This window comes from Topomyia yanbarensis, chromosome 3 (assembly GCF_030247195.1).
Source record: "Topomyia yanbarensis strain Yona2022 chromosome 3, ASM3024719v1, whole genome shotgun sequence".
Classification (NCBI taxonomy): Eukaryota; Metazoa; Arthropoda; class Insecta; order Diptera; family Culicidae; genus Topomyia; species Topomyia yanbarensis.
In genome coordinates, this window is record NC_080672.1 from 254,873,135 (window position 1) to 254,886,399 (window position 13,265).

Consider the following 13,265-nt stretch of genomic DNA (forward strand, 5'->3'; position numbering starts at 1 on the left):
ACAGAGAGAGAAAGAGAGAGAGAGAGAGAGAGAGAGAGATTGGGGGGGGGGGGCTGTGAGGAATGGCAAATGATGTGACATTATTTTTATAGGTATATTATTATGATATATTGATTCTTACATTCTTATCTTAAATAATGTAAGTAGTAATTTTTGCGCCATAACCAGTATAACCTAAATCTTGCAAAAGAGCTAAATTTTCGCTAGATTTTTGGGCTTCAAACATATACTCGCTTTCGGTGACGCGACAAGTATAATTATATTAGAAATCTCACGACTAGGTGAATTACTTGTTGATCTGTGTATTGATATACCATACAACATTTACCTCATGATTGAACGCAATGTCTAATCCAAGGAATAAATACTAGAACTCACTGTTTCTTTATCAACACATTATTTTGTCTTTGAAGTGAACTTATATATTGATTTTTGAGAAATAGTTCATTTATTACAAAGGTAATTCACAAAATGTTCTCAACATCGAATTCCTTGAATCACGTAGATGTGTTTTCATACCCCGATATTCAAAATCGGTTTAGTTTTGCCCCTAAAACACCAGTTAAGCAATACTCTGTATGAAACAATCTCTTTTTTAATTAGTGTGGGACAATATTGTATTGTTCGAAAGTTATTTGCAAAAAACCTGCTGTGTTTTGATAAAATCGCCCATATCTCTGAAAGTAAACAACATATCGAAAATCAAAAATAATAGTGTCAAATGGCAACGTTAGGCCTTTCATTTGAAACTAATTTCATTAAAATCGGTTCAGCCATTGCTGAGATAATTACATGACATTTTGTACATACATACATACACACATACACACACACACACACACACACACACACACACATACAGACATTGTCTCAATTTGTCGAGCTGAGTCGATTGGTATATGAGACTCGGCCCTCCGGGCCTCGGAAAAAGTTTTCAAAGTTTGAGCGAATCCTATACATTTCTTTTGTAAGAAATGTAAAAAGATGAAAGGGTAATGTCTGCGACATAACCGGAGAAATGTAGAATCTTTAAGGAGCCGGTACCTCAAATGCGTTGATGCACATTCAAGTCGGAAGTTTCCCAACAGCCGTGTAGTCAGCAAATTTAGAAACTGATATCTCAGTATAGTGAGATTTATTTGCTCGTTTTCGGTAAAATATTTTCACCAAATATCACTTTTAATGAGATCTCAGCAATAAATTATTAACTGAAATCTCAGCTGTTGAGAGTTCGGCAAAAGATGCGAAATAAGCTGAGATTCGGCAGAAGAAATTAAGTGTGTACTTATCAGAATTTTCGGATAAAAAGTGATTTGGGTGAGGACTATTTGAAATTATTCATTATAAAAAATATCCGTGAGTACTGTCTGCGACATAACCGGAGTGTCGTGATTACACTGCTGGACGTTAATTCAAATCTAATGATATGCAACCGAGTCACGCTTGAGTGGGAAATTTTCAAACGATTCTTTATGATAATTATGGTTAAAATTTAAATCTCCTTCGCCAAATATTTTCCTCCTTTTCAAATCTGCAACATTCTTTGAAAATATTGTAGGAATGTTATTGATAAAAAGCTGAAAATGCGTTTGGTAACGCTTTCAAATGGTTGGTGGGTGAAAGACGCATATTCGTTTTGGTTAGTAGCAGAAAGGAATGAAAAGAGACAAATTTTCGAAAATTTCTGATTCCTAGAATAAACAACATTGTTTTCCAATCAGATAGTGCAAAATATGTGTGGATACTGTGAGATATAATCGGAGTATCGAGACTACACTTCGGAGTGTTAATTAAAATCTACTGATATTCAACGGGATCACGTTGGAATGAAATTTTTTAAAAGTGTAAATTTTATTAATCTCTTCCTTCACAAACTATTTCCTTTCTTTTCTAATCTGCAACATTATTTGAAAATATTGTTGCAATGTTCTTCATGAAAAGCTAAAAATTCGTGTGCCGATACTGGTCACTGGATGGATGGTGGGGGAAAGACGCATACACTAAGTTTTTTTACACGGTTTTCGCAATTAGCACGGTTTTTTTTTGCACGGTTTTCGCAATTAACACGGTTTTTCGCAAAAATATTCCAAGTCCTTTTAAAGGCAAAAGACTTAGACGATTTCTCAACCATTTTTTTGCACGGGTTTCGCAAAAATGTTCTAAGTCCTTTTGGAGGCAAAAAACTTAGACGATTTTTGATCAATTTTTTTTTGCGCGGATTTCGCAATTAACACGGTTTTAGCAAAAATCCTTATGAAGGCAAAAGACTTAGACGGTTTTTGACCAAGTTTTTTTTTTGCACGGATTTTGAAATTTACACGGTTTCTGCTTTTCCATTTTGAATGCAAAGAATTTCGAAGATTTTTGGAAAAGTGGAAGTGATTGCTTTTGGAACAGCATTAACGAGTAGATGCCAAATGTTCATGTCTGAGACCATTTAGAAAACCAAGATGGCGACTTCCGGTTCAGTGGAATTCTGTGAAACCCCATCAATATGGCTATTTTTGGAACGGGATTGATGAGTGGACGTCAGATATCGATGTTTAAGGCCATTTTGAAAACGAAGATGGCGACTTCCGGTTCAGTGGAATTCTCTGAAACCCCATAAATATGGGTATTTTTGGAACGGGATTGATGAGTGGACGTCAGATATCGATGTTTAAGGCCATTTTGGAAACCAAGATGGCGACTTCCGGTCCAGTGGAAGTCTCTGAAACCCCATTAATATGGGTATTTTTGGAACGGGATTGATGAGTGGCCGTCAGATATCGATGTTTAAGGCCATTTTGAAAACCAAGATGGCGACTTCCGGTTCACTGGAATTCTCTGAAACCCCATCAATATGGATATTTTTGGAACGGGATTGATGAGTGGACGTCAGATATCGATGTTTAAGGCCATTTTGAAAACCAAGATGGCGACTTCCGGTTCAGTGGAATTCTCTGAAACCCCAAAAATATGGGTATTTTTGAAACGGGATTGATGAGTGGACGTCAGATATCGATGTTTAAGGCCATTTTGAAAACCAAGATGGCGACTTCCGGTTCAGTGGAATTCTCTGAAACCCCATCAATATAGATATTTTTGGAACGCGATTGATGAGTGGACGTCAGATATCGATGTTTAAGGCCATTTTGAAAACCAAGATGGCGACTTCCGGTTCAGTGGAATTCTCTGAAACCCCAAAAATATGGGTATTTTTGAAACGGGATTGATGAGTGGACGTCAGATATCGATGTTTAAGGCCATTTTGAAAACCAAGATGGCGACTTCCGGTTCAGTGGAATTCTCTGAAACCCCATCAATATAGATATTTTTGGAACGGGATTGATGAGTGGACGTCAGATATCGATGTTTAAGGCCATTTTGAAAACCAAGATGGCGACTTCCGGTTCAGTGGAATTCTCTGAAACCCCAAAAATATGGGTATTTTTGGAACGGGATTGATGGGTGGACGTCAGATATCGATGTTTAAGGCCATTTTGAAAACCAAGATGGCGACTTCCGGTTCAGTGGAATTCTCTGAAACCCCATCAATATAGATATTTTTGGAACGCGATTGATGAGTGGACGTCAGATATCGATGTTTAAGGCCATTTTGAAAACCAAGATGGCGACTTCCGGTTCAGTGGAATTCTCTGAAACCCCAAAAATATGGGTATTTTTGGAACGGGATTGATGAGTGGACGTCAGATATCGATGTTTAAGGCCATTTTGAAAACCAAGATGGCGACTTCCGGTTCAGTGGAATTCTCTGAAACCCCATCAATATAGATATTTTTGGAACGCGATTGATGAGTGGACGTCAGATATCGATGTTTAAGGCCATTTTGAAAACCAAGATGGCGACTTCCGGTTCAGTGTAATTCTCTGAAACCCCATCAATATGGATATTTTTGGAACGGGATTGATGAGTGGACGTCAGATATCGATGTTTAAGGCCATTTTAAAAACCAAGAAGGCGACTTCCGGTTCAGTGGAATTCTCTATAACCCAATCAGCATGCATATTTTCAGAGCGGGCCTAATAGAGCGCATGATAGAGATCAGTGTCAGAGGCCATTTGGAAAACCAAGATGGCGACTTCAGGTTCATTGGAATTCTCTAAAATCGAATCAATATGGGTATTTTTGGAATGGAATTGACGAATAGACGCTAGATATCGATGTCTGGTGCCATATTGAAATTCAAGATGGCGACTTCCGGTTCTGTGGAATTCTCCAAAGCCCAATCAATATGAGTATTTTTGGAACGGGATTGACGAGTAGGTGCCAAATATCAATGTCTGAGACCATTTCGAAAATCAAGATGGCTACTTCGGTTTAGTAAAATTTCATCATTTCATGTTTTCATCTAAGATGGTGACTTCTATTTTAGTGCCAAGACGATGTTTTAAATATAAAGACACGCGGCGAGAAAAACAGTAAATTTGGCTGCACGGTTTTACAAATTATTTGTCTGCTAGTTTTGGCAACCAGGAATATTGTGTAAACAGCGAGTGACTTGTAGTTTTAATGAATGCTTGGCGAATTCCTTTTTTGAAATATTTCCCACAATACTCAATCATGTAACTTGGAAACGCATTGATTTACGTTACTGAGCCTGTCTACATGTTTTTCGTTGCACCGGAAAAAATGTATCGAGGATGCAGGATGCAGACATGCATTTCTTTTCATTTCAATCTCGATACTCCCCACACATTACTTCCTCAATCCGCCATATTTGTTTACATTGCTAGTTTGGAACCGTTGTTTTGGGTTCGATTGGAACTTTTGGCTTCAGTCTTCGCGCATCTCTATAAGCATCATCTCTGCTTTAGTGTACATCTCATTCATCTTAAGGGGGCGTCTGATGTAGTGGGCAAAAAAATCGACTTCTTTTTTATCCGCTTAATTGTTAGTATTGAGCCTCTAGAATAGTCTCCCGCAATCTCGGTGACCACGCTGAACTTCTTTTGTTTTAAACAGCCATGCATTCCTCGCGCGTATTTGCTGTGACACACGCAGATTTCAATCTATCGGCAACAATTTTCTTAAGACTGACAGCGATAAAAATACAGTGTGAACATACACTTTAAACTACTTCCACCCAAATTTTTAAGAGAAAATACCAAATGGATTGTTTTCCACGTCATTTTTTCCGTGATGCAATTTGCTATGGAGTATCCTTTAATAGCGTTTTTTCGAAACCGCGTTTTTCAAATTGGTGAACACAATAACTCAAAAACTAATCAAAGAATTGACTTGATTTTTTATGAAAATGCACAATATGTGTAGCCTGTCGGTGAACAACAGAAAACAGAATGAAAAAATTGTTCTCTCTATTATTTTGAAGAAAAGTGCACGAATTTTACAGAAAAATATGAGATTTTTCGGTTTTCATGAAGCCATTTTCCTAAACTCGAACTTTTTTTTGGGTTCATCGAGTAACTACAAGTCTAAGCTTTACAAATTTTACTTAATTTGCTGTGTCAAACAATTTTATCAAGAGTCATCGTGTTAGCCGCGGCGCTCCTCGACGTGGAAATGGTTGGACGTCTACTCTTGGAACGCTCGTATGTGTGGCTCTGCGTGGCTGCCGACCCTATTCTACGTGACTGCACCCAATTCTGAAGAGTCACTTCGGGTGACGTGAGACTCCCATTTAACCGCAATGAGGAATCTCACCTCACCCGAGTCGACTCTCAGAATCGGGTGAGAAAAGTCACGTAAAGTGAGGTGAGTTTCGTCGTCTCACGTCACACGCCGCGCAGAATAAGGGCGTGCAAATATTTTTTTCGTACAGAATAAACGTACAAATTTAAAGCTTAACATTACATAAAAGATGCATTGTTTCCTTGCCTTCAAAATCGTAAAACACAATAACTTTCGGTTTGAGCACTTTACACCAGACGCCCCCCTTAATAATACAGCGAAGACCTGATTTTATTATTTCCCCCTGATTATGTCAGCTTTTTGATTCGACTTTGAGTCTCGCATGAAGATTCGCTCGATGAGCTCTAGCAGACGAACCAACTCAAATTCGAGTAAATCCATTCATGAGCACATTTTTCTTATCTTATAAATGCAAAATATACAAAAATAAACGTATCTTTTTGTTTTACGCTGGATATTTATACTAAATAATCAGAACCATCTTGGGTGTTACAATGACGTCAGACCTCTGGCAACTGCATATTTGTCAATCCAGTTCCAAAACACTCCATGTTGTGACTTATACAGAATATCACTAAGCCGATAGTCTCAATGTTGTATTTCAAAATGGCCTCAGACATTGATCTCTATCATGCGCTCATTAGGCCCGCTCGGAAAATATGCATACTGATTGGGTTATTGAAAATTCTGTTAGACCGGAAGTCGTCATCTTGGTATTCCAAATGGCCTCAGGCATCGATATTTGGTGCCTACTCGTTAACACTGTACCGAAAACAACCATATTGTTAAAGTGCGGGACAAAAGGAAACCTCAAGATCCGACGTTTCCACTTTTCCAAAAACCTAAGGAATTGCAAAAAGCAAAAACCGTGCTACTTGCATAATCCGTGCAAAAAAAACTTGTTCAAAAATCGTCTAAGTCTTTTGCCTTCAAAAGGACTTAGAACATTTTTGATAAAACTCCGAAATCATCCCTTTTCCTAAAATCGTCTAAGTCTTTTGCATTGAATGTAACGCGGTTTTTTTTGCACGATTTTCGGAATAAACGCGGTTTTTTTTGCACGGTTTTCTGAATTAACACGGTTTTTTTTTACACGGATTTCGCAATTAACGCGGTTTTTTTTACACGGATTTCGCAATTAACGCGGTTTTTTTTACACGGATTTCGCAATTAACGCGGTTTTTTTTGCACGGTTTTTTTTACACGGTACGTATCCCCCGTGTAAAAAAAAACCTTAGTGTATTATCGTTAGTAGCAGAAATGTAAAAGCGCATTGCAAGAAAGCTAGATAGCGATAGAGTACGTATTCGCGTGAATCGGTTTTTCTCATCATTCGTATGACTGTCGCATTAGGTTTGTTCCAGTACCAGGAGAAACTAAAAGTTTTCCTGAGCAAACAGGTAGAAAGCCGTTCCTGTATTCGCTTCTTTTTCTTCTGGTAGCAATCCGGAGTGAAAAAAAGCAACTAGTTTTCGCTCCTGTTTGCTCCGGAGCAACTGGTGCTATGCTAGGTTACCAGCGTAGATTTTATAAAATCCTATAGGACTTGTTATAAGCCAATGCAAAATGCTTTGGAAGTACGTTAGCGGACCGATGACAGTAGACGGACTCCCCTATACATACTACAGTTAGTGTCGATGAAAAAGATTCAATAAATACTTTAGTAGTATATTGAACAATGAACTTCTTGACTACAATTCCATATTATGTGCACTGAGCAACGTTCCTAGTTTTTCATCAGTTGAATTTTCGTCTCTTTATTCAATACCATCATTCTAATAGAATGATTAAACACATCAACTCATCTGACCCCACACTAGATTATTTAGAAATTGACAATACTCACATAACCTATTGTGGCAAAAAATGGGGAATAGTTCAATATGGTCGAAAACGAACGATTAAATTTAAGTGCCGAGCTGACAAGCTGATCACGATATACCAAACTGCTCCATCGAAATTATCTAATGGAGCCGCATGGCAATTGATGAGCGACTACATTCAGAAAATAAATTTCAAGTTTCTCGAAGTAGAAAATTTAACAACAGACATTAAAAAATACAAACACACCATGTACTCACCACTGTTAGTAGTTGTGGGTGGATTTTTTTAAAACATGTCAACAAATACCTACATCTAATTTAAAATCTTCCTTTGTTTTCATTTCAGGTGCGGGAGAATCCGGAAAAAGCACAATCGTAAAACAGATGAAGTAAGTATGTTTGCCGCAGATTGGTTTTCATTTTATTATTTTGAGCTACTGGCCAAACCGTTTATGGCTATTGAATTTTATTTCAATCTTTGATGTAGTTTTATTACACCGCATATTTTGGAGCTGAATTGACGTAATCGCGTGGCTGGGTACATTCAATCTGCATCGCGGAAACAGTTCCTTGTATTTTCGTTACTGTTACGCAGTGGACTAAACAGGCGTTCACTTCTTTACAAGATAATATTCTGAGTTTATGTGGGAATCCCATGCGGGACAATCAGTCAGTTCCATTGTTACATTATTATAACGCGTACATCCCAGGTCGGTTGTACCATTTTTAGGTTTCAATAAGAAATTGCGAAGAAAACATTTTAAGTGGTATAACAAGATTTTGAACTCGTTTGAAAAGATGTTTTCACCTTGTTCATAGATGGACTAGCTGAAAACTGACAAATTTTTGAATATTTTGAGTCTTGCATGACTAAGACAATTCGATTGAAATAGTATATTTAAACATAATATAGGACAAGAAGTTATGTGTCAGTTTCTTTTTCCATCCAATGATTTCTAAGTTCTGCGTGGAAATTACGTCTCAAAACTTTTTGCGATTATACTTAACCCTAAGTTGACGCAAACATTTCTGGGTGAATTGGTGCTGACAGATTCTGTTTTTATATTAGTTTATGCAGTGTCAGCAAGCAAAGCGAGAAGTTGAAACATTTGTCCAATTTTTCAGTAACTTATCATAATATTTTGTCGACCTCGTCCTCAGCCACCACCATTCTCCTGGCAATTGTTCCAATTTCCATTGTCACGGAATCGGCGGAAAGCGAGCGGAACACGCAATCTCATCAATTTTCAGTTAAATAGGTACGAATGGTGTATACAATTTATTGTTTTGCTCGTGTTTCCCGTACTATGTATTTTTCCCGCCCCTAACGCTTATACAGTGGTTCTGTCACGGAAGATTATTGATTTTACTATACCGAATCCATTACCATTTATCCTGGTGGCGTCCGTGAGTAATGCACGAGAGCGTTTTAAACTCGCGAGCTGAAGTGTTGCTAATAGCCGCACCGTTAAAGGTTTGTAAGTCGGGCAGGCATTCAGTGGTGGGGTCACCAACTTTTAGCCCGAATGGCATTGGTCACGGAATATTTTCTTGTTTCAATCGCGACTGACTATTTATGTTGTACGTCGTCCAAAAGTCAAACATACAGGGATCTTGCTTGGAGTGTTAGCATTAATAATACTGGAAGTACATTTTTATACTTGAATAACCTGATTCTATCGGTTACTGTTCTGTTTTGCCCCCGATTTGGTTGATTTTTAACCTGATTTTGTCAGCCTGTTACATCCGACGAAATTTGATGTTCATAAACCATTCAAACGTTTCAATTTATCTTTTTAGCACATAATGACCCTCCCAACAGTAAATTATACATAATAATGCAAAATGGTTATGACATTGACAGCATAAACAATACTGATGCGTATGAAGCTAAACAAATTGTTCGCAAAAAATTGTTTAAATGAATAGAGAATACACGTAAGAACTTTGAAAATTTTACCATTTTGCAAAACAAATTTGACAGTCTACGTTGTGCCAAAAATTCTAGCCATTGGAGACGCTTCGTTGCTAGCTTGTCAAGAGAAACATCAATGAGTACTCTTTGGGACACAGCCAGAAGAATAAGAAATCAAAACGTGACTAAAGTAAAATGGAAATTTGTGGAATCGCTGGATATTTAATTTTGCCTAAAAAATTTGTCCAGATTCTGCTCTTGCGCAGAAAGATCGTTCGTGATTGGTTCTTCTAATTTCATGCATCGAGCCGTAAATCTCGAAGGGAAAGAATTGTGATTTTAGTCGACTGTTGCTCTTCAGCCTTGCCCTCTTCTCGAGAAACTGCATATTTACACCCCGGAGAGAAGACGATTTTTAGGATGTGGCAGCCTCCGTGGAATGACTGCAATAATTAGGTTTTACTGTTCCGTGCTAGTAACCGGAATGAATTGGGACTAATATCTCCCTCTAGGTATTCTCTTTGGCAAACGAAACAGCACTTATCAGCGCTATCAAACCATTCAGAGGAATTAAAAAAATTACACATCATGTCGGAACACGGACACGGCTACACAGATAAAATTAAATAATGCTCTGAACAACTTTCTGGGTTCCATTTGGGTCCTAGAATAATTGTGCAAGCTTTTGTCATGATTCTTGTTCATAATTTGGGAATATGGCCGATAGTCAAACGATATTCATGATTTCAGGAGCTTATTTGCGATTGTTGTGATTCCTCATCGTATACTACGGATTTTCGTAATTTCTATTCACATTATCGTGATATTTTCACCATGAGTAGAGTAATTCATGTTCATGATTTCAGGATCTTAGTTTCGATTTTTTGTATTTTAATCACGAGTAATGTGATTTATGGTCATAATTTCATGAACTTTATCATGATTTTCATAATATCTCTTCAAGTTGTGATATTTTAGTCACGAGTAGAGATTTATTTTTATGATTGCAGGATATTAGTCACACATTAGAGCTTACTTTCGAATTTGACACGTGGAGTAATGTAATTCCTGTTCATGATATCACCAGTTTTGTCATGGTATTCATAATTTCTCTTTACCTTAATGCGATCTGTTATTTGTTGTTACTATCGGCTTTTTATTCAGTGTAACGTGATAATATGAACTTAATCATAAACACGATTTATGGTGTTCAGCGCAGGTTTCTGTGCAGACATTACACTGAATCTTATCAAATGAATTACATTATTGTCCCCCATCTTGTAAATAGAATTGTACCCTAGTTTTAAAACACCTGTGAAATTTTTCTTAAATATTTGTTCCCCTTTTGTGTACCAAACTATATTGTTAGTTTTAAGATAACTGTAAATATTTCCTAAAAAGCTATTACTATTGAATTCCTTGTTTTAAAATTTTTCATAAAAAAATCTTTTGCCCCTTCTCCTGTATTTAGAATCTTATTTCTAGTCTTAAGATAGCTGTAAAATTTTTCTCTTTTAAAAAAAAATATTTCAAAATTGTAACCTCCTAGTTTTAAAATATCCAAAATGTAAAAACAAAAAATCGGCACCGCCAAGCTAACGCATTTAAAAAAATGAATTACGATGTTCGAGGTCCTAATAGTTGTCGTATATCTACTACTCGTACCTATTACTGGTCGCTAGCGGCTGGACATTTCATGAAAAAATGATTCTATGAATAATACTCCACATTTTGTGAAACTGTTCATGTGAAAAATTCATTACCATGTTGCATGAAATTGAAAATGATTAGGGATATCTTCTAAATATCACAAGCACGCAAAACAGATCGTAAATCATGTACTAGGAATCATGGATTAGTTCACGAATACATGAATGATATTTTATGATTTTGTGAACTATTTCACGAGAAAAAAATGGTAAGTCATGACTATTATACTAGATAGAATGAACCAGTTCACGAATACATGTATAATCTTTGATGATTTTATGAGCTATTTCACGAGCATGGATGGTAAGTCGGAACTATTATACTAGGAATCATGGACCAGTTGACGAATACATGAATAATATTTTATAATTTTGTGATTTATTTTACGGGCACGCATGGTCAGTTGTGACTATTATATCAAGAATCATGAACTAGTTCACAGATACATGAATGATATTTCAAGATTTTGTGAAATAATTTACGAGCACGAATGGTTAGTCGCGATCATTGTACTAGAAAACTTGAAGTAGTTCACGAATACATGAATATTTTATGTTTCCTTTCCGTGAACTGTTTCATGAGAACGGGTGGTAAGTCGTGACTATTATATTATGAATCATGAACCAGTTTACGAATACATGAATAATATTTTATGATTATGTGTGCTATTTCACGAACACGTATGGTGAGTCGTTGCTATTATACTAGGGCTCATAAACCAGCTCACGAATAGATGAATACTATTTCATGATTTTGTGAACTATTTTACGAGTACGGATATTGGATCGTGACTATTGTATTAGGAATAATTATTTAGTTCACGATGATTGAATGCATTAATTAACAAGATTCCGAATTTCGTGAGATAGTTTACGATAAAATATCCAGAATATTTTGATTTTGTGAACTAATGTTTCTAAATCTATGAATAACATCATGAGCAGAGTTAAAAATAATCGAAGCTCTTTTTGGTGGCTGAAAATGAACCTGATGCGACTCGCGGTGAATAGAAAAAATATTCATTCAAATAGCCATGTTATTCATTCAGTTGAATATCGTACAATATATTCATTTCACTAATTATCTAAGAAAATGTTTTCAAATGCCGGTAAAGCATATGAAACAACAATCATCGTCGCTTACATTGTGCCAGGGCCTACTTTGATGCGTTTGATCCGTTGCTGCACGGTCGCTTCGTGTAATAATCGGAGACGAATGAAAATATGCATGGATGAATGGGTGGTTTGTTCGTTTGACGTTTTCAGCTGCGTCACTGATTATTGAAAATGAATGCGCCTGAATATGATCAATTTTCATTCAATGAATTTGAATATTTTTAACTCTGATCATCAGTCAACCTTTGGTTTTATGAATAATGTTAATGAAGTTGTGAACTAGTTCAAATACAGAAGATCGACTTGGTAGTGATATAGTGGAAAGAGTGACTGAAGTTCACAAAACAAAAACAACTATTTCCACTAACAAAAGCGTTACGCGGGCGTTTCTGAAGGGAGATTAGACATAATCACAAAACACATGATTTTTGTTCATGGCCCTGTTATCGTAACGTTAAAACTTGGTTGTTCCAGAATTCATGGTACAGTAATGTTTCGATTATATCACGGTCGGTCTGTATTTTAGCGTGATATATTTGAAGCGTGATATATTCAAAACAAAACAAAAGATTACATTAAAGCATTCATCCATGTATTTCTATAAACAAAAAGTAATAAAAAGTTAAAGTTAGTCAAAAAGAATAAATTATATTAGGGTATTGAGCCTATTTATGCCATGTCTCTATTTTCATACTATTCATTTGAAGCCGTTGGTTAGAGCAGCGGTCGCCATCTTTGTTCAACGCATTGGGTCAAATGGTATGGCATCAGCGGATAATTTTTCTCCACACAGTTTCACTTTACGTATCCCGTACCGTTTCTTAAAATTGTTGAACCACCCAAATCTAAACTTGAAGGAATCTGGCACGTTTAGATGTATTCGAATGGACTACGATTCAGTTCTCGTTGTTTCAACATCCATATAAATAGTCCCATATCCAATCGTTGATGTTGTCCTTCCAAAAGAAAAGGTTTCACATCCATTCAAGAGAAAATACCATATCTCGGCATACCTAACATATCTTTTTAATTTTGTTTTTCTCATCATT

The 13,265-nt window shown here is 36.6% G+C and overlaps 1 protein-coding gene across 15 annotated transcripts in view; it reads left to right on the top strand.

The window, feature by feature from the left end:
* The window catches only part of LOC131690313 (G protein alpha o subunit), a 194,925-nt gene that overhangs the window by 71,393 nt on the left and 110,267 nt on the right, over positions 1-13,265 (top strand). For all 15 annotated transcript variants that reach the window (XM_058975991.1, XM_058975990.1, XM_058975994.1 and 12 more), the window contains exon 3: positions 7,823-7,865. In XM_058975991.1, coding sequence (XP_058831974.1) covers positions 7,823-7,865 — 43 coding nt within the window. The remainder of the gene's footprint in view (positions 1-7,822; positions 7,866-13,265) is intronic.